This window comes from Salvelinus namaycush, chromosome 6, assembly GCF_016432855.1.
Source record: "Salvelinus namaycush isolate Seneca chromosome 6, SaNama_1.0, whole genome shotgun sequence".
Lineage (NCBI taxonomy): Eukaryota > Metazoa > Chordata > Actinopteri > Salmoniformes > Salmonidae > Salvelinus > Salvelinus namaycush.
The window spans coordinates 41,978,347-41,999,627 of record NC_052312.1 but is presented as its reverse complement, the minus strand read 5'-3'; the positions used below and the strand labels follow the sequence as shown (position 1 = coordinate 41,999,627).

The following is a 21,281-nucleotide window of genomic DNA, read 5'->3' as shown; positions in this document are numbered from 1 at the left end:
CCCATGGGTTGTGTCGTGGTAGCTGGCTGTCTAGACAGGGAGGACGGGTTATTCCAGGTCAACCCAAGGCTCCTGACATTTTAAGCTGTGCAGCACCTGTTTGAATGATACATCAGCATTATCTTAGTGGCACTGGTAGTTTTTCCAAGCATGCCATTGACTTTTATAGGTAGCCGAATTTTGACGTATTGTGATAAAAAAGGAACCTTGTGTAAGAGTATAGGCCAGATAAACAGAGCAGGAGGCTGAACGTCTGTCCCATGACTGTTTAAACAGATGTTTTTGTTTTATGAAAGTTGCACCCCCCCCCCCAATTCATCAGGGAATGGATGCTACTAGTTATCGAAAGCGTTCCACAGGGATGCTGGCCCGTGTTGACTCCAATGCTTCCCACAGTTGTGTCAAGTTGGCTGGATGTCCTTTGGGTGGTGGACCATTCTTGATACACACAGGACACTTGCGTGTGAAAAACTCAGTAATGTTGCAATTGACACAAACCGGTGCGCCTGGCACCTACTACCATAACCTGTTCAAAAGGCACTTAAATATTTTGTCTTGCCCATTCACCCTCTGAATGGCACACATACACAATCCATATCCCAAGGCTTTCAAAAATCCTTCATAAACCTGTCTCCTCCCGTTTATCTACACTGATTGGTGGATTTAAGTTCCATAAGGGATCATATCTTGCACCTGGATTCACCTGGTCAGGCGATCATGGAATGAGAGTGTTCATAATATTTTGTGCACTCAGTGTACATTACTACCTCCTTGAAACATGTTCCTACTTTATAATTGAATGTATAAAATCATGTGCAATTTACCTCAATCATAGTTTACAAAAATAATTACAAGAGAAAAGTAAACATCTCTTTGACAAACGAAATGAAGACAGAAACAGTGTGCGACAACAGTCAGCTTTGTGTGTGCCCGTCACGTTCTTCTCAAACCTATTGGAACATCTAATTGTGATTGCGTCATACACCGTGTCATTGTGGGCCTTTGCCTTTACACAAGTCTGAAAATGAACACTGGATCAAAAAAGTTGGCGTTTATTCCGTTATGTGAAACAAAGTCAGATGTCAGTGGTTATGTTTGTGATCCAGGAATGATAAGCCGATAGTCGGGAGAAGACTGCTGGTGTGCTGATGTCACAGCTCGGGCTGCCCCATGTGACCACCCCAAAGAGGAAGAAGACCCCATTTATTTTCTGGCAGAGGAGTGGAGCACCAGAGTCCCCCTATAGATAGGGAAGAAAGAAGAAAATACTTGATATTTGAAAACATGATACATTACACTAATGTTAAACCAATGTAACTATAACAATGTTGTGAACGTTTGCGTGCACTAGTCCAGTCGGGTGTTCAACATCAACTTAGAATCATTCCTCATTTTTATGAAGACCACTCGTTCACATCAGTAGTGTTAGTTCATAGACATTTTACAACCATTCATTGATCCAAATCGTCACCCAGGTCTTCATGAGTACACCATAGAGTTAACCGTCCCACTATACATACCATGCAGGAGACAGAGCCGGCTGGGTCTGTACACAGCTGAGTGTCCGTGATGAGATCCTCTCCCCAGCTCTCTCTACAAGCGGTCCTGTTGACCAGACCCAGCCTGGCCTGGTGCAGGGTGGCTCTGCTAACCTTCGCTAGGGGGAGACAAGAGAGCACATTATATATAGAGAAGGATGCTGCCTACTTATGATAATGTGTAAGAGCAAGACCGATGAAACACCGTGGATCCAGGAGGAGTCCCTCCAGTTCCTCAGTGGTAAACCAGCCACCAACACGAGAACTTATGGTCATGAGTTATTATGTTGCTGTACATACGTGCCGATTTGCTGGATCCCCAGCCTGTTGTCACACAGGACCAGCTGTCATCCAGCTTCACATCCTCATGTGGGAGGCAAACTGGAGACACTGTGTCATCTAGGGACATATCATAGAAGTAAACCACCAGAATAAGCATCCTAGATATGTCACATGCTTTAGGCCTGCAAGCCAAGTTAACGGTCCTGTAAACCAATACAAATCAGTGAGCTAAAGTAACCCATACTGGAAGAGTATTTGATACCAAATCGAGCTGGAACACTGAGCTTGATGAGTGTGAGGTCAGAGGTCGAAGGGAAGGTTCCGTCGTGGGGGTGGCTGAACACCTCGTCCACCGGGATGGTCTGGGCAGCCATGAACCTCAGGTCGTGACCTCCCAGCACCACGGTGTCAACTGTAGCTCTGAAAGAGAGGAGAGAATAGACCCCAGTAGCCTCGTTTCACTGTCAAAACATAAAATGAAACCATCTAGTGTTCAGTGAACTGACAATGTCAAATACAGATAGCCTACTCAATAATTAACATCCAATCACATTAACCGTTACTCTCTCGCGGGAATTCCACTAAGGGTCTGTATGTAGCCAAACGTAGCTGCTGCTCATTCCGTTTGCTCGAAAATGGATGAATGGTTTTTTAAAAAGTAAGGCCCGCTTCCATAGAGACACATACCAGCTCTACCAGCAGTACTAAATCTGCACCTGTCGACAACACAAGTTGTTCTGCTTCCACGAGCACATACAATGCTAGCATCAGTAATTCTACATGTGATGCTAGCCAAACTAGCATGTACACTGACAGTTGTGAGACATGCAGCCAAAGACATGTATAAAAGCAATAGATACCATTAATAAGAAAGGGGCTAGAAGTGTCTTATATACTGAGCTACCGAGTGGCTAGGACAGGCAGGCCCCATACTATTGTGGAGGACTTAATTCTTCCTACTGCCGCAGATATGGCTGGGACAATGCTGGGGGAAAAGGCCAAAACTACACAGATAGCCTTCATCAAACAGCACTGTTTCACGACACATCAGGAGATGTTTTGAAACAATTACTGCTTCGCATACAAGCCAGTGAATTCTATGCATTATTGCTGGATGAGGAGTCAGACGTGGCGGGCCTGGCACAGCTCCTGGTATATGTCCGTTACTTTTATGGGGGGGGGGGGGGGGGGGGGTCAATTAAGGAAGACATCCTCTTCTGCAAACCACTGGAAACAACAGGAGATGATATTTTTAAAGTACTGGACAGCTTTGACATCAAATGGATGGTCAAGATGTGTTTGTATCTGTACTGATGGCGTAAAAGCCATGGCAGGGAGACAGTGGAGTGGCAATGTACGTGCAAGCAGTTGCTCCCGACGCCACTTGGGTACACTGCAGCATCCACCGAGAGGCTCTTGCTGCCAAAGGAATGCCTGACAGCTTGAAAGACATTTTGGACACTACAGTGAAAATGGTTAACTTTGTTAAAGCAAGGCCCTGAACTCTCGTGTATTTTCTGAACTACGCAATGATATGAGCAGCAACCATGTAACACTTTTACAACATACAGAGGTGCGCTGGTTATCAAGGGGCAAAGTAATTACATGTTTTTTTTTTAAATTGAGAGACGAGCTTAAAGTTCTCTTTACTGATCATCATTTTCACTTGTCTGACCGCTTGTCTGATGACGATTTTCTCACACGACTGGCCTATCTGGGTGATGTTTTTCCTCGCCTGAATGATCTGAATCTAGGATTACAGGGACTCGCCGCAACTATATTCAATATGCGGGACAAAATTGAGGCTATAATTAAGAAGTTGGAGCTCTTCTCTGTCTGCATTAACAAGGCCAACACACAGGTCTTTCAATCATTGTATGATGTTTTTGTGTGCAAATTAACACACGCTTACGGACTATGTCAAATGTGAAAGTGAAGCACCGGAGTGAGTTGGGTGCGCAATTTCGCAGGTACTTAACCGAAACGGATGACACATACAACTGGGTTCTTTATCCCTTTCATGCCCTGCCTCCAGTCCACTTACCGACATCTGAACAAGAGACCCTCATCGAAATTGCAACAAGCGGTTCTGTGAAAATGTAATTTAAAATCAGAAGCCACTGCCAGATTTCTGGATTGGGCTGCACTCAGAGTATTCTGTCTTGGCAAATCATGCTGTTAAGACACTGATGCCCTTTGCAACCACGTACCTATGCGAGAGTGGATTCTCCGCCCTCACTAGCATGAATACTAAATACAGGCACAGTGTGTGAGGAAAATTATTTAAGACTGAGACCCTCTAGTACAACATTGCAGAGTTATGTGCATCCTTTCAAGCACATCCATTAACCTGTGGTGAGTTAATCACAATTTGATTAACAAATAAGGTTTTATATGTAAGATGGCTAAATAAAGAGCAAAATTGTTGATTATTATTATTTGTGCCCTGGTCCTATAAGAGCTCTTTGTCACTTCCCATGAGACGGGTTGTGACAAACACTCATTCTTATGTTTAATAAATGTGAGTTTATCATATAGTGCGTGTGGCAGGCTTACAACGATGGCAAAACTTTTGAGAGTGCGCTGACCCTGGTGCTAGAGGAGGTACACAGCTGGAGGTTGAATGTTTGAAGGGGTACGGGGCTATAAAAAGTTTGGGAACCACTGATGTAGAGGTTAGATTACAGACGATAGTGTGTGTCCTGTGTCGGTACTTGGTGACTGACTCACTTGCTGTGGCAGTGTTGCGGTGCCAGGACCCAGTGGTGGTGGATCAGGGTCCCGCTGCAGTAATGTCTCCCTTTGGACTGCAGACTGACCTGCCAGGGCCAGGAGTTGGCGCACGCCTCTGTCACACTCCCCACCCGCACCTCACCCTCCAAGGTCACATACACCCCTGCCGGGCGGGAATCCAGCCGGCAGGTCAATATCTTACTCTGACCACAACTCTCTGGGAGACAGGAAGAGAGGGTACAAGAGGGTTAGTGGTCAAACTGAATATGATCTGCTGTTTTGATAATGCAATGTTTTGATCAACAAAATAAAATTTGATGAGCTGGCAGTAAGATTAAAATTAATCAGATATTCATTTTTACTCCCGTAAAAGTTTATTTCTGGTAGTTAACTAATTTAGCAGTGACATAACCTACCTTCAGTCACAGTAATACCACCAGACACAGACTTTTCACCTGTTAAAAATAAAAGATAATAAATAAATCTCCTGAGTGCTTAAAATGAAGTACTTCTCTAGGGTTGGGCTCCAAGTGTGTACTTACCTTGAATTAATTCATTGATCCAGTCTAGGTAGACCTGTACTTTAGTATAGACCCCAGGCCTCTGGGCTCTACCACAGCCCACTCCCCAGCTGACCACTCCAGCCAACTCATACCTGGACCCTGTGTAGCAGGACAGAGGTCCACCTGAGTCACCCTGCAGGAACAACCACATCACAAGACGAGGATCACAGGACACAGACTTTTTGTATGAAAGTAGAATACAATGAAAGGGATAAATACATGAAAGCATTGCCAGGGTTCGAGTTCACTACCTGGCAGGCGTCTATGCCTCCTTCAGGGTCTCCAGCACAGAACATGGTGGGCTGAACTACACCACGGTAGAACTTGTTACAGTCCTCTGGGGACAGGCAGGTCACATTAACCTCCTGGAGTCTGTTGGCACGAGGCCCATCTGAGAGTAGAAGAGTAGGAAGAGGGAGAAAGAGCACATGAAGAGGGGAAAACAAGAAACAGGACCTTCCTCACTGTGAATGATCAATTATGATTTAAAGTCAGTCATGACCCCAGAAGACCATACCTGACCTTTCTTATAAAGAGAAAAAAGGCAACTAAACTTCAAAAAGGAATGTAGGCAATCTACTGACTCTCTCTGGTGGTGCCCCAGCCGGTCACTGTGCATTGCTTTTTGGGTTCGATTGGCCCCATCCATATCTCTATGGGTCTCACACACTGGTTGAACACCAGCGGGGTCTTCATCTTCACCAGGGCAATGTCATGCATCTTTGTCATGCGGTTGTAATCCTTGTGGGTGACTATTTTTGAGATTGCAACCAACTGAAAACAAAAATAAATGTGTGCCTTAACAGTTAAAATGTCAATGCAGAATAGTAATACAGGAAGAAAAAAAATCTGTTTAATGACTTGAATGTTGTTCGTCCATGTGTGTGTATTCCACCTGTTGACATTCTTCATTAGGATTCTCAAGGTCGTGTTTTCCCACCATCACAGTCCAGAAATCCACTTTGTTATACCTGTAAAACGCCATCCATAATTACTTTGATTTCTCTAGCTATACATCTATTTGATTTATTGTTACTTGAACTTCCAGAACTACTCACTGCTTGAAGCAGTGTGCGGCAGTCAGAACCCACTGAGGGGCGATGATGGCACCACCACAGGCTGGCATGGTGGTAAAGCGTAGGGATACCTGCCATGGCCAGGAGTGGGCCCAGGCCTCCACACCACCAATGATCCTCACCTCCATCTCCTGCTCTGGCACGAAGGACCGAACCCCTGCCAGATCTGCAACAAAGCTCAGAGGTTACAGGTTTCTTTATTGGTGTGCAGGGACAGGTTACTCATTGCATCAGGACATGTGGGGGGGGGGGGCTTAGTTTTAAGTAGCTTAGTATAGCAGTGCATGTCTGGTCTTGCCAGTAGGGCTGATGCTACCAGTGTTTGTGTAGATCATTGTGGGCATTACATATAGCCAGAATAGATTCTGAACCTACGCTTGCTTACAGCTGCCCAAGAGTTTTCCCGGACTTAAATGCTTTAATTACATCAACAAGTTCTTCCTCTGTAATTTGTCCTTCACATGAGTCTCTGTACAGAAGTTAATTTTACATTATTATAGAAAGAAAATCCATTCCTCTAACTAGTGGAGATGGAGGAGACTGAAACGAAAATACATGCTTAAAGTACTTTGCTTCCGCTTTCAAAATATTGGTTTGGTGAATTGTGGGTGACTTTTTTTTTTTTTTTACTATAACTGTCATTTGTAACAAGAGATTAAATTAGTGCATTTTTCCACATTCCATCCAATTCACTTTATAATATATTACACTTGATCTTTCTTAAGTTCTTCCATTTATTTTTCCTCTAACTTATTCTGTGCCTCCATGTTAGTTTTTATTGACATCTGTACGGTTAGTCCAATTTCCTTTGTTAATACGAACTCTTTTGACCTAAATTGCATTTGTTTTAAAGATTAGTATTGAATTGCATGGCCTCTAAAGCCACATTTAAAAGTGTCCCATACAATACGGGATCTGCTGTACTGTACGTAGTGTCGGAAAAAGTAAGTTATAAATTCTTCTGTCCTGGTTCAAAACAAGGTATCGTCCAATAGGCTTTGATTACATTTCCAATATCCTCGCCCAGGTGGAAATTCTGTAAGAGAAATGTATACGCCAATTATTTGATGGTCCGACCGCATTCTGTCAGCACTATATTTTGGTGCCAGGGAGAATGACATAAGTAGTCAAGACGACTAGCTTGATTGAGCCTCCGCCATGTAGATCTCACGAGCTCGGGATATTTAATCCTCCATTTATGCACTAGTTTCAATATATCGATGATATTCGTGATTTCCTTAAGTGCATGGGGATGATAGTTTGTAGTGCGATTTATTTTACGGTCCATCGAGTTATTTAAAACAGTATTATAATCTCCAACCATAATAAATGGAGCATTGTATTGCTTGATCAATTATTATATGTTTTCAAAGCAGCATGGATCATCATTATTTGGACCATATAGATTAATGAGCCAAATCCGTTTGTGGTCCAATAACATATTTAAAATAATCCATCTACCTTGCGGATCTGTTTGGACAATTTGTACATTCAGATCAAAATTGTTAATTCATATCATCACCCCTTTGAGTTTCTATGCCCATGGGAGAAGTATATTTGCCTCCCCCACCAGTCCTTTTCCCACACAACTTCATCTAAAATCGTTGAATGCGTGTCCAGGTAAATACTGCTCCGTCTTTTCTTACTGTCCGCTAAACCATTTAAATTATAACTGGCTATACGTATTTAACCAGAATGAGACTCAATTCCGTTTATCATAATGTTTGGAAACTTACCATTAAAGAGTACCACAATAATTTAGTGTCCATATAGCTGTACCATGATATTTGCGTCGCTACTAAGTAAACCTCCAATTGTTCTCCACTATTCCACCCGCTAAAACCTACCCCCGCCACTCCAGGTTGGGTTGTAGTCAGTGACAGGCAGATCACCCCTGGATCCTAGAGATTGGGATCCATCCTTAAAAAGAGCACACAGTGCCAACGCCCTCACCTCGATTGTTTTATGATTCACTGTTAAACGTGTTCTTCCATACCTTCGAATTGAAATCCGCTGGGGAGGGTTGCATTTCCCTCTTCTGTTCCGTTCAATGCACCATTTGGAAGATTCTGTACAATTTCAGTCTGGTTAAGTACATCTAAAGAGAATGGTCAAAAATCACAGAAGCATCCCCATTTACTCAATCAAGTCACTACAACAAAACTAGAACGAAAATCAATGTGTTGCCCTTACCGTGCTGGATTCCAAGCCCCAACACAGACAGATACACAATTAGGAAAACACACATTTTCATCCAAAGTGCATTAAAAAGTTGATTGGCTTAAGACTGATGGCCCAATCGGAATAAAAGTGACACGGGTAAATGACACTTGACAATGTGCCTTTCTACTTTCAAGCACTCATCAGCTTCCCACGCTGCACCTGCCACCATCATCACCTAATTAGATTCCTTAACATGTAATGCACCCACTAGGCCAGATGAGGGCAGTATAGACCCATTTCATATGACTCTTCCATCACAACGGTAGGGCAACTTCTATTTATCAGACACCTCACAGCACGCACCGACACCAGTTAAAAAAACATACATTTATTTGTATGGTGCAAATCAATCTCAGTCATTGCACTAGTCAGTTCGTCTTTATCCTGTTGTACATTCCACATAAAATATTCATTTGCGATCATCATAGCAACATCAACAGCAACAAATAATACACAGCTTCAGAAATGTTGAGCGGATCAGAGGGTCAGTGTTAGGCCTTAGGAGGAGTCTATAGACACTAGCTTACTTGTACTTGTGGAAGGCTACATTGAGCAGACGTTGCTTGCTTCTCAGAGGCTCTGCCATAGCTTGAGGTTAAAAGCACATGTTGTCAATGTGTTCACGGAGCACACCGATACCTTGTCTTATAACAGGGCTTATGTATCCCAGGCAAGCTCAGGCTAAGGGGTTGCAGGGACCACATTTGAGTCGAGGCAAGCCCATCCCTAAGCACGGATATACAATGACTTCAGCAAACTGTCCTTCATGTTGGCAAAATGCAATTTGTCTTCCAGCTAGAATGATATTGTTGGAGCATTTACAGTGAACATGACACCCTGTACATTTCAAAATCTCAACATGGGTTTACTTATGGTTTTGCTCATCAGCAGAGATGAGGGAAGTGATCACAGATGTAGAGCCTAAAACAGGATTTAACATGAAATTAAATACAAAAACAAATCAAACTAAACAAAACATTTTCAAAAGCAGATCAGTTTGTTTGAAGCGTTTTCAGGCTGGGCGATGTGTGGAGCTCGCGGTACTGTCTTAAAGAGAGCTGATCCAGTCGACTCCAATTTGAAGTGCTGCTGGCTGAATCTCCATCTCCACTCCTTAGGGTCCTCTCTCCATCTGCTTCCCCCAGAATGTGACTCCAATCACAGGCTTATCCAGCCTCATGCTCCCCTGGAAGCTCCATCACCCCCAGTCTGCTTCCATACCCTGCAACCCTGTCATGTTCACCATAATCTCACATCATCAACCAGGTAGGTTGACTTAAGGAAGGTATTTTTTTAACCGTACTGTTGGGGCATCCAGGGTCCTTGGTCCCCAACTCATGCCCAGGATAGTGCTGTGTCTCTGGGTTAGTCTAGGCTCCGGTCAGCCTCCTCTCCAGCCGGTCCAGCTTGGCCAGGTTCTCCTTCAGCAGCTTGGAGCCAGGGGTTAGGATCAGGGCCCTCTGGTAGTACTGCCTGGCTGCTGCATAGTCTCCCTGCAGTGGATCAAATACAGACATTTATCAGCTCTCATCCTTTGCCGTATATGCTTGATATGCAATTCCGGTATAATCAAAGACTTGATGGCTTGTAAAATGGCTTTTGACGTATGCAAATTAACTCTACTGTGTAGTCGTAGTACCTTGATATGTTGAATTCCTCCCATGTTCATCCAAGCCTGCGATTGGTCAGGTTTTAGTTCCACTACCAGCTTGTAGCTCTGTAATGAAGACCACGCATACCTTAATATAAAGTAGTTACAACCAACGATCACTAGATGGCAGTAGGGTTCTTATGCTCGGACTATAAAGTGAATACGAAGGGAGAAAGGTTGACTTAGAAGATTACGGAAACTTTAAAATCGGCGCAACATGTCGTGTGTCTTCGAACACCAAAAACCCTGAAACAATAGAATATGCAATCAAAATACCACAAGCAGACATTGGATCCGTTTCAACATTGTCAACCACCACACCCCAAAGCCCGCATGATCTCAATTGGCCCTTTTGTGCCTTTTCTTAGAAAGGGAACAACACCCGAACAAGAGCTGGAGCCCTGGCGCCCGGCCAAGACCCACTGAGAGAGACAGAACTGCAGAGTTTATCTCTAAAAGAAACCCTGAGAATAAACTGTTCAACATAGCAGGCCTTTGTTGACTTCCTGAACTGAAGAAAGACGGAGAGATGGAGGGAGAGAAAAGGGAGTGAGAGAGTGGAAAGGGAGAGAGAGACAGGGAGGGAGTGGAAAGACAGAGAGACTTGCTCTCTAAGTAAAGAGAGAGAGGGAAGAGAGACCTGCTGTATAAGCAGAGAGAGTTCAGCACGAGGACAAAACGAAAGAAAGACGGAGGGGAGAGAAAGAAGGTTATCTTAGGACACACACTCTCTCTTGTGAGAAGTGTGGTTGGGAGGAAATGGGCTTATTTGTTGATGCAGATAGTGGAGGAGATATGGTGCTATTTTAGTGACAAGGGGGGAAAGATCAAGGCAGCGAAAGGCCTGGAACGCTGTTTGATGTGATTTTATTTGCAAACTTTGTATCTCTTCTCTCTCTCTCAAGTGTGTCCGCTTGAACAGGAGAAAAAAAGCGCCCGGCGCTTAGAAGATCCACAGGCGCCCTTGAAACCCCTGCAGATAATATACTTCATGTAGGAGATGCAAATCGTGTTGTTTTTAGGGAATATACCTAAAAATATGTTATTTTCTTTATTCCTAGTAGCTTTCGGGGAGATTGGGATATACGAGCCAATTAGTGGTTTCGTTTTGTAAGAGGTAAAGTTTGAGGTTATAGGAGGTTCTAAAGTTATTCACAGAGGTGAAAGGAGAGAAAAGAAAAGACAAGGTAAAAGTGGATAATGAGGGCGATAGAGGGGTTATGCCATTGAGGATGGAGAGAAGAGGGTGTAATGTTGAGGAGGGAGAAGAGAGAGCAGATGGAGCAAAGTATGCAGAGTAATGGGGGGGGGGGGGGGGGTGTGTGTGTGTGTGTGTGTGTGTGTGTGTGTGTGTGTGTGTGGCCTCCTGTACCTCGAAGGCTCTGTCCAGCTGGTTCATCTCTCTGAGCTGGTTGCCCTTGGAGAAGTGAAGCTCTGCCCTGACAGACATGTCTAAGGGGTTTTGCAGTAGTGCCTTGTCTAGAGCATCCAGAGCCTGAAGGAAGAGGAGAGAATTAGTACAAATATACAGAGGTTACCACACACACGCGTGCATACACAGACACACACACACGCACCCACACTGGGATCCTGATGGTGTGTGGAGACAGTTTCAGAGTGTTCTCATGAGTAAAGCTCAACCACGACATTACTTCTGTTTCTCGACTGTATCACCAGTGTTACACTAGTGTACACACCCTTCCATGGCTAGGGATAGACTTCCATGGCTAGGGATAGACTTCCATGGCTAGGGATAGACTTCCATGGCTAGGGATAGACTTCCATGGCTAGGGATAGACATCCATGGCTAGGGATAGACTTCCATGGCTAGGGATAGACTTCCATGGCTAGGGATAGACTTCCATGGCTAGGGATAGACTTCCATGGCTAGGGATAGACTTCCATGGCTAGGGATAGACTTCCATGGCTAGGGATAGACATCCATGGCTAGGGATAGACATCCATGGCTAGGGATAGACTTCCATGGCTAGGGATAGACTTCCATGGCTAGGGATAGACTTCCATGGCTAGGGATAGACTTCCATGGCTAGGGATAGACTTCCATGGCTAGGGATAGACTTCCATGGCTAGGGATATACTTCCATGGCTAGGGATATACTTCCATGGCTAGGGATAGACTTCCATGGCTAGGAATAGACATCCATGGCTAGGGATAGACTTCCATGGCTAGGGATAGACTTCCATGGCTAGGGATAGACATCCATGGCTAGGGATAGACTTCCATGGCTAGGGATAGACTTCCATGGCTAGGGATAGACTTCCATGGCTAGGGATAGACTTCCATGGCTAGGGATAGACTTCCATGGCTAGGGATAGACTTCCATGGCTAGGGATAGACATCCATGGCTAGGGATAGACATCCATGGCTAGGGATAGACTTCCATGGCTAGGGATAGACTTCCATGGCTAGGGATAGACTTCCATGGCTAGGGATAGACTTCCATGGCTAGGGATAGACTTCCATGGCTAGGGATAGACTTCCATGGCTAGGGATGACAGTGAGGACTTGTGAAGAGCAGAATGTAATTTTACCCTAAAAGCCCCAGCAGCCTTGCCTTGACCCCAAGTCAGAGCAGGTCCACTGAGGCCATGGTCCAGTGAGTCCCAGGAGCCGGGCCACAGAACTGGAAACACAAAAGTCTGAGGCTTTTTGGTAAAACACCGGGCTAAATCCTCATCGGAAATGCACCATGACATATCAGAGAGAGACAGACTCGTCATTCACTGGCTGATGAGCAGAGAAAAGGTCGTCAGAGAGATTTTTAAAAAGAAAAGAAGAGAGTGAGGCTGATTATAGTGGTAGACAGTGTTCTGTGGAGACAGAGAGAGAGGGAGACAGAGAGAAGCTGAGAGATTTGAAGGGGACAGAAAAGAACGAGGAAGAGAGAGGTGGGAATTCAATGTAATTTACTTTTGCCTCTGGGAGAGAGAAGTCTCATCCTTGAGATAACATAAATATCATCAGTCGCTTTTATTTTCCCTTCCCTTTGACAGAAAGAGAGAGGGAAAAAAAGCATGTATAAAACCCCCATTAAAAGGGGATATGGAGATAGTGTAGCTAACAGATCTGGAAGCATAGCAGTATCCCTGGTGAGTTAGTATGTAGACACTAGACAGAAACACACTAAGACTATCCAAAGGGAGGATGGTGTAATATTCACTCTGTCTTCTGTCTGAGAGACTTAGAGAAAATAAACGTCCTCTAGCCCTACTGATTGCACTGGAATCGTCTCGATCTACTAAATGTCGCGCTTGGCTACGCGAGTAACCTCCGATCTCCGGTAAATGCGGTCGTGACAAACAGAGCGCTTTCTTTTTTTCGTCCTACAAGTTCGGCTCTAACTTTTGACCGGTCGGAGCTATTAGCTATTATGACCCCATCACCGAAAGCCGTGACTCTCAGCAACATGGACGTACCTGCCGTTTCCCTCTACGGCGCTCACAAGCTGCGCAGGACACGTTGGAACGGACTGTGACAAAATCACATTTGAAAGCAATGCAGATCTTCTTCCCAATAACTTTCTCAAGCATTTCAGTGACGACATACCGTAAATCCTTTAGATCGAAAGGTGGCCTCCCTGATTTGACATATCTTAGTGTGTTACTATGTTTATTGAGATAATGGCAGTAAGGCCAAGTTCAACTTTTTCATCAAATAATATATATATTTTTGTTTTGTTGATGATACTACCAGGTGTCCTAAAATAGAGAATCAAATAGCTTGATGGACTATGTTATTACTGTCCTAAACAAATGATATGTGTTAGGCCCAGGAGGCTGGTGGCACCTTAATGGGGGAGGACGGCTCGTGGTAATGACTGGAGTGGAATTAGTAGAATGGTATCAAATACATCAAACGTGTTTGAGGCCATTCCATTCGCTCCGTTCCAGCCATTATTATGAGCCGTCCTCCCCTCAGCAGCCTCCACTGGTGTTAGGGTAGTACATATAATAGAGAAAATGCATAGAAAAATTGGTGTTCTGAATAAAAAAGCGATTGTCAATATTTTTATACCCAAGCGGTCCCCAGAGGGGGAAAAAAGGCCTTATCTTGCCGGTCCCTGGCACAAAAAAAGGCCGGTCCCTGCCGGTCCCTGGCACAAAAAAAGTTTGCTGCTCTAGTCAGCCCCCTACACCACCTCTGTTATTTTAGGAAGGAAGTACTATTTTTAGCAGCGAGGCTAAATCTCAAATAGCACCCAATTCTGTATAAGTAGTGCACTACACAGGGATAAGGGTGCCATTTGAGACACAAAGATTACATCCATTCTGTTAGAGTGTCTACAGATGAGCCCCCAGAGACAGAGGGATGGAATGAGGGATGGAACCAGGGACGGCGGTGGAGGAGGAGGAGAATGTAATCAGGATGGAGAGATGAAGTAAAGGATGAACGATCAGTGTGAACAGAAGGGGATGGGATCCTGTGAGACTCGGAGGAGACATCATCTAGATGTGATGGGTTTCCATAGCAACCACTGTTTCCGCGGCGATCACCGTTGCTGACCCTGAGGGGATAAGGATTGTTCTGTTTTTCTTGACCGTCTCGGGTCCTTCGCCCATCCCCCATCCCCCACCCCCCTCTCTATTCTTCTTACTCTTTCCCGTTCTTTCTTTCAAAGGCAGACACCACAGACCCAAACAACACACTCACCTCTGTGTTGTTGCCTCGTTTGCTGTAGATGGCAGACAGTAGGCGGTAACACTCGATGCAGCTCCCCTGCTTCGATATGATGCCCAGAGTCATCTTCTCTGCCTCTTTAGAGCGGCCTGCCATGGCTAACACTTGTGCCTGTATAGGGAGAGAGAGAGAGAGAGGGAGGAAGGGAGAGGGCAATTCAGGGCCAGACATCTGTTTGTGCTGTCCTGGTATGACTGCAGCATGTGGAGCGTACATGCCTGCATGTGTGTGTGCCTGCGTCTGTGTGTGTGTGTTGTGCCTCACCAGAGCCAGCCAGATATCGGTGCTATCTGGCTGTAGCGTAGCCGCCTCGCGGTACACCTGCAGAGCCTCCTCATAGCGTCCTGTGTTGTAGTACAGCGCCCCTAGTGGCGTCAGGATGTCCACCTTCCTCGTCACCTGCAGGGCCCTGGGGTCAAAGGTCAGATAGTGTTGCTCTCGTTTTGACTTGTGAATCTCTGCCATATTACCAAATTGGTTGTGACCTCTTAACTCACTTTTTGTACCAAGACTCCGCCTCCTTGTTCTCACTGGAGGAGCGAAGGAGGCGGCCCAAGTTTACCATGGCGACGTAGTGCGCCGGCTTGAGACGCACGGCATGCTGGTAGTGGGCTGCCGCCAGATCGCCTTCTCCTAATGAGAGAAGAGTGAGAGAGAAAGAGAGACAGAGAGTGAGAGAAAGAGAGAGGTGTGAGTAAGCAAAAACTTTATTTGCAGACAGATCAACACTCTCCTCTCCCACCAACCCGACAGAACTCACCGGTATCGACCAGAAACACTCCGTAGTTATTATGCAGGTCCGAGCTGTCCGGGCAGCTCTCTATGCCTTGAAGATAAACGTCATTGGCCTCCGCAAACCGCTTCTATAATAAAAAGAATACGAGATCAATAAAATAGTTATATTGAATTATTGAGTATGAGCTGATGTCATGTGTGAAATTGTGGCTACGCTGAGATAAGGTTAGAGAGAGCCTGTGGTAATAGAAGGTTAGGGAGTCAGTGAGTGTGTTTAATTGAACAAGCCAAAATAATGGCGCAGAGACTGGAGTTCCCGGCAGCAAGATTAATGATCTACAGCCAATTTTAATTGAATTCTGAATCCATGGAAAGGGGGGAAGGGGGGGACATAGCTCACATTGCCTAACATGCTCTTACAAAAGTGTGTGTGTGAGAGAATGTGTGTATTTTTGTGTGTGTGTATGCAACCAGTGCATAGATTGAGACATCACTGGAATGGCGTGTGTATTACCTGCAAAGCGTGTGTGTGTGTGTGTGTGTGTGTGTGTGTGTGTGTGTGTGTGTGTGTGCGTGCATGTACGTGTGTGTTACCTGCTCTGCATAAAGTGATGCTAGACTGGAGTAGGCGTCAGCGAAGTGTGGACCGAACCGAATGGAGTCTCTCAACAGAGCCTCTGCCTCTTCCTTCTTCCCTTGGGACCTGAAATAACATCATCATCGTCAACATCATCATATGGCTATGTTGTGTCCGTTCTCTGCTGACACACACACACCCGCTGTGTATCCATACAGTAGATGACCTGGAAACGGTGCCAGGTCCAGCAGGAGTAATGGGACTCCATGTTGGGTCTGTAGGCCTGAGGCTGTATGTTCACAGGTCGTAATTGAAAATATAGACCTGATGGATCTGTAGCGCAATAATGAAGTTAATTTGTTTCAACATTAGAGATAGCCACGCTAGCAGAAATGCGGCTGTGTGTGTGTGTGTGTGTGTGTGTGTGTGTGTGTGTGTGTGTTCTCGTTTTTGAGATCGTATTAGGACCTCAACTTATATAAACACCTTCCATATTAGGACCTTTGACCAAGTTAGGTCCAAAACCATGGTCTCAACTAGGGAAACCATTGGAATAGCCTGCAAATAGCATGCTAATATGCCTGGTTTGAAAATCACACAAAACTGTCAGGGTCCTAAGAAGGGGGTATTTTTGTAAGCCACCTGGTGGTAACATACCATACTGCAGCGTATCAAAACAAATCAAATCAAATGTTCTTGTCACACACACACACACACACAGTCTTGTATTTGTAACCATTTTAGGACACATTGTAGTAATATCTAACAAGTAATCTAGCAATTCAACACCAACCGTTCCAGAACAACTACCTAATACACACAAATCAAGTAAAGGGATGGAATAGAATATATACATATAAATATATGGATGAGTAATGACCGAGCGGCATAGGCAAGATGCCATATATGGTATAACATACCGTATATAAAGACACATGGTTAGCAGATGTTATTGTGGCGAATGCTGTAAATCAGTCAGTTCTTAACGTAAAGACTTGAAACTCAGGATTCTGTAAAAGCCTACCCCAATGAGGATATGTGTTTATTTTCAGCTTCCTGTGACAACCGGAAGTGCCTTGAATTGGGGTCATAGGGGCTGTTTCAAAGGGTTAAAAAGGTCACATCTTTCTAAAATGTCATGTGTGTGATTAGGCAACCCTCATGAACCGGTACATATTATAAAAACAGATTTTTATCCGTTTTTTTTGGCTCTTTTTGGAGGACTTACAAGTTCCACCTAGGTAGTGCTATGTATCCATGTATAGTCTGAATTTAATATATTTCCAGATTATGGTTGGGGGCCATATACAGAGCCACATATGTGAAGAGCAGCTGTCTCTGACGTTTTTGGGGAACGATATTGACATCCAGAAAGGTCTTAGCACAAGGCCCAAAACGAAGCCTGACCTAAATGTGAGGTGCTTTTGGGTGACAGCGGCAGAACCGTTGAGGCTAGAAGCACAATTCAATCACAGGAACCTTCCCAAGGTCCTCCCGATCTGTGCAAGCCTAACCTTGACAGTGTGGAATTAACCCTTAACAGTGAAAACAGGGTGTTTTCTTCTAACAGTTTACATTGACATCTCTCCCCATAGGAATACATTGCCTGCTGCCCTAAATTCAACCTGATGCCTATGTGGGTTATGATTGCCATCTCAAGCTGTCTTCAATGACAATCCATCAGGCCACTATGAGGATTACCTGTGTTGAGTTTAAGCTTCCTAGAGCAACCGGAAGTGGTTAAATTACCCTAAAAGTGGTTTTGATATACCCAACCTGCAGTTTGTATAAACACTGAGTTCAACCCTCTGTAAATCAGTCAGTTCTTAACGTAAAGACTTGAAACTCAGGATTCTGTAAAAGCCTACCCCAATGAGGATATGTGTTTATTTTCAGCTTCCTGTGACAACCGGAAGTGCCTTGAATTGGGGTCATAGGGGCTGTTTCAAAGGGTTAAAAAGGTCACATCTTTCTAAAATGTCATGTGTGTGATTAGGCAACCCTCATGAACCGGTACATATTATAAAAACAGATTTTTATCCGTTTTTTTTGGCTCTTTTTGGAGGACTTACAAGTTCCACCTAGGTAGTGCTATGTATCCATGTATAGTCTGAATTTAATATATTTCCAGATTATGGTTGGGGGCCATATACAGAGCCACATATGTGAAGAGCAGCTGTCTCTGACGTTTTTGGGGAACGATATTGACATCCAGAAAGGTCTTAGCACAAGGCCCAAAACGAAGCCTGACCTAAATGTGAGGTGCTTTTGGGTGACAGCGGCAGAACCGTTGAGGCTAGAAGCACAATTCAATCACAGGAACCTTCCCAAGGTCCTCCCGATCTGTGCAAGCCTAACCTTGACAGTGTGGAATTAACCCTTAACAGTGAAAACAGGGTGTTTTCTTCTAACAGTTTACATTGACATCTCTCCCCATAGGAATACATTGCCTGCTGCCCTAAATTCAACCTGATGCCTATGTGGGTTATGATTGCCATCTCAAGCTGTCTTCAATGACAATCCATCAGGCCACTATGAGGATTACCTGTGTTGAGTTTAAGCTTCCTAGAGCAACCGGAAGTGGTTAAATTACCCTAAAAGTGGTTTTGATATACCCAACCTGCAGTTTGTATAAACACTGAGTTCAACCCTCTGTAAATCAGTCAGTTCTTAACGTAAAGACTTGAAACTCAGGATTCTGTAAAAGCCTACCCCAATGAGGATATGTGTTTATTTTCAGCTTCCTGTGACAACCGGAAGTGCCTTGAATTGGGGTCATAGGGGCTGTTTCAAAGGGTTAAAAAGGTCACATCTTTCTAAAATGTCATGTGTGTGATTAGGCAACCCTCATGAACCGGTACATATTATAAAAACAGATTTTTATCCGGTTTTTTTGGCTCTTTTTGGAGGACTTACAAGTTCCACCTAGGTAGTGCTATGTATCCATGTATAGTCTGAATTTAATATATTTCCAGATTATGGTTGGGGGCCATATACAGAGCCACATATGTGAAGAGCAGCTGTCTCTGACGTTTTTGGGGAACGATATTGACATCCAGAAAGGTCTTAGCACAAGGCCCAAAACGAAGCCTGACCTAAATGTGAGGTGCTTTTGGGTGACAGCGGCAGAACCGTTGAGGCTAGAAGCACAATTCAATCACAGGAACCTTCCCAAGGTCCTCCCGATCTGTGCAAGCCTAACCTTGACAGTGTGGAATTAACCCTTAACAGTGAAAACAGGGTGTTTTCTTCTAACAGTTTACATTGACATCTCTCCCCATAGGAATACATTGCCTGCTGCCCTAAATTCAACCTGATGCCTATGTGGGTTATGATTGCCATCTCAAGCTGTCTTCAATGACAATCCATCAGGCCACTATGAGGATTACCTGTGTTGAGTTTAAGCTTCCTAGAGCAACCGGAAGTGGTTAAATTACCCTAAAAGTGGTTTTGATATACCCAACCTGCAGTTTGTATAAACACTGAGTTCAACCCTCTGTAAATCAGTCAGTTCTTAACGTAAAGACTTGAAACTCAGGATTCTGTAAAAGCCTACCCCAATGAGGATATGTGTTTATTTTCAGCTTCCTGTGACAACCGGAAGTGCCTTGAATTGGGGTCATAGGGGCTGTTTCAAAGGGTTAAAAAGGTCACATCTTTCTAAAATGTCATGTGTGTGATTAGGCAACCCTCATGAACCGGTACATATTATAAAAACAGATTTTTATCCGGTTTTTTTTGGCTCTTTTTGGAGGACTTACAAGTTCCACCTAGGTAGTGCTATGTATCCATGTATAGTCTGAATTTAATATATTTCCAGATTATGGTTGGGGGCCATATACAGAGCCACATATGTGAAGAGCAGCTGTCTCTGACGTTTTTGGGGAACGATATTGACATCCAGAAAGGTCTTAGCACAAGGCCCAAAACGAAGCCTGACCTAAATGTGAGGTGCTTTTGGGTGACAGCGGCAGAACCGTTGAGGCTAGAAGCACAATTCAATCACAGGAACCTTCCCAAGGTCCTCCCGATCTGTGCAAGCCTAACCTTGACAGTGTGGAATTAACCCTTAACAGTGAAAACAGGGTGTTTTCTTCTAACAGTTTACATTGACATCTCTCCCCATAGGAATACATTGCCTGCTGCCCTAAATTCAACCTGATGCCTATGTGGGTTATGATTGCCATCTCAAGCTGTCTTCAATGACAATCCATCAGGCCACTATGAGGATTACCTGTGTTGAGTTTAAGCTTCCTAGAGCAACTGGAAGTGGTTAAATTACCCTAAAAGTGGTTTTGATATACCCAACCTGCAGTTTGTATAAACACTGAGTTCAACCCTCTGTAAATCAGTCAGTTCTTAACGTAAAGACTTGAAACTCAGGATTCTGTAAAAGCCTACCCCAATGAGGATATGTGTTTATTTTCAGCTTCCTGTGACAACCGGAAGTGCCTTGAATTGGGGTCATAGGGGCTGTTTCAAAGGGTTAAAAAGGTCACATCTTTCTAAAATGTCATGTGTGTGATTAGGCAACCCTCATGAACTGGTACATATTATAAAAACAGATTTTTATCCGGTTTTTTTGGCCCTTTTTGGAACGTTTACAAATTCTATCTAACTAAGGGTATTCGTACATTTCTAGTCTTCAAAGCTATTGAGGGGATTTGTCTAGGGGGTCATAGCTTAAACATGTCTATGGCAATGAGGGGAGATGCGTATGTGAGTCTCGAGCTAATCAGACCATTGATATAAGAAGCCTTGCCCCTGGACACTTGTAACTTAACTGGGTGGCACAACGTGGCACTCCCGACATCATACTTGAATACTGAGCCAATAGCAGCATCTATATATTAGAAATGGCCTTAGGCCCCATAAAGTTCATAAACGAGATGGGCGTGGCCACCCTACCTTCATACTTGAGGCTTTAGCCAACCGCAAAATATATATACAGTACCAGTCAAATGTTTGGACACACATACTCATTCAAGGGATTCTATATTTTTACTATTTTCTACATTGTAGAATAATATTGTAGACATCAAAACTATGAAATAACACATATGGAATCACATAGTAACCAAAAAAGTGTTAAACAAATAAAAATATATTTGAGATTTGACATTATTTTAAGTAAACACCCTTTGCCTTGATGACAGCTTCGCACACTCTTGGCACTCTCTTCGCACACTCTTGACAGCTTCATA

General features: G+C 44.1%; 2 protein-coding genes across 3 annotated transcripts in view; both read right to left on the bottom strand.

Annotated features, from left to right (window-relative positions):
• Positions 1–1,647: 1,647 nt before the first annotated feature.
• ovch1 (ovochymase 1) lies at positions 1,648–6,527 on the bottom strand. Its single transcript, XM_038995370.1, has 10 exons — positions 6,509–6,527; positions 6,175–6,358; positions 6,012–6,087; positions 5,701–5,890; positions 5,368–5,507; positions 5,096–5,249; positions 4,551–4,770; positions 2,083–2,240; positions 1,835–1,937; positions 1,648–1,657 (listed from the first exon to the last, which is right to left on the bottom strand). Exons 1-10 carry the CDS (start codon positions 6,525–6,527, stop codon positions 1,648–1,650), a joined length of 1,254 nt encoding a protein of 417 aa, XP_038851298.1.
• A 2,195-nt stretch (positions 6,528–8,722) lies between these two features.
• Positions 8,723–21,281, bottom strand: part of LOC120050038 (protein O-mannosyl-transferase TMTC1-like) — a 111,456-nt gene continuing 98,897 nt past the window's right edge. The window contains exons 12-19 of one of the 2 annotated variants that reach the window (XM_038996645.1): positions 16,095–16,203; positions 15,526–15,628; positions 15,263–15,398; positions 15,030–15,174; positions 14,739–14,876; positions 11,439–11,561; positions 10,055–10,132; positions 8,723–9,908 (exon numbers count right to left, since the gene is read on the bottom strand). In XM_038996645.1, the coding sequence (XP_038852573.1) occupies positions 9,786–9,908; positions 10,055–10,132; positions 11,439–11,561; positions 14,739–14,876; positions 15,030–15,174; positions 15,263–15,398; positions 15,526–15,628; positions 16,095–16,203 (955 nt within the window). In that variant the 3' untranslated portion in view covers positions 8,723–9,785. Of the gene's footprint in view, positions 9,909–10,054; positions 10,133–11,438; positions 11,562–13,988; positions 14,593–14,738; positions 14,877–15,029; positions 15,175–15,262; positions 15,399–15,525; positions 15,629–16,094; positions 16,204–21,281 lie in introns of those variants that run through there. The other variant, XM_038996646.1, reaches the window with a different exon arrangement.

What these genes read in the sequence shown, in the direction of transcription:
- ovch1 (XM_038995370.1), bottom strand. An exon ending in CCGCAACACTGCCACAGCAA is followed by an intron (nt 2,241 to 4,550) that starts GTGAGTCAGTCA and finishes CCTCTCTTTCAG; the next exon opens with AGCTACAGTTGACACCGTGG. An exon ending in CAGTGTTCCAGCTCGATTTG is followed by an intron (nt 1,938 to 2,082) that starts GTATCAAATACT and finishes ATATGTCCCTAG; the next exon opens with ATGACACAGTGTCTCCAGTT.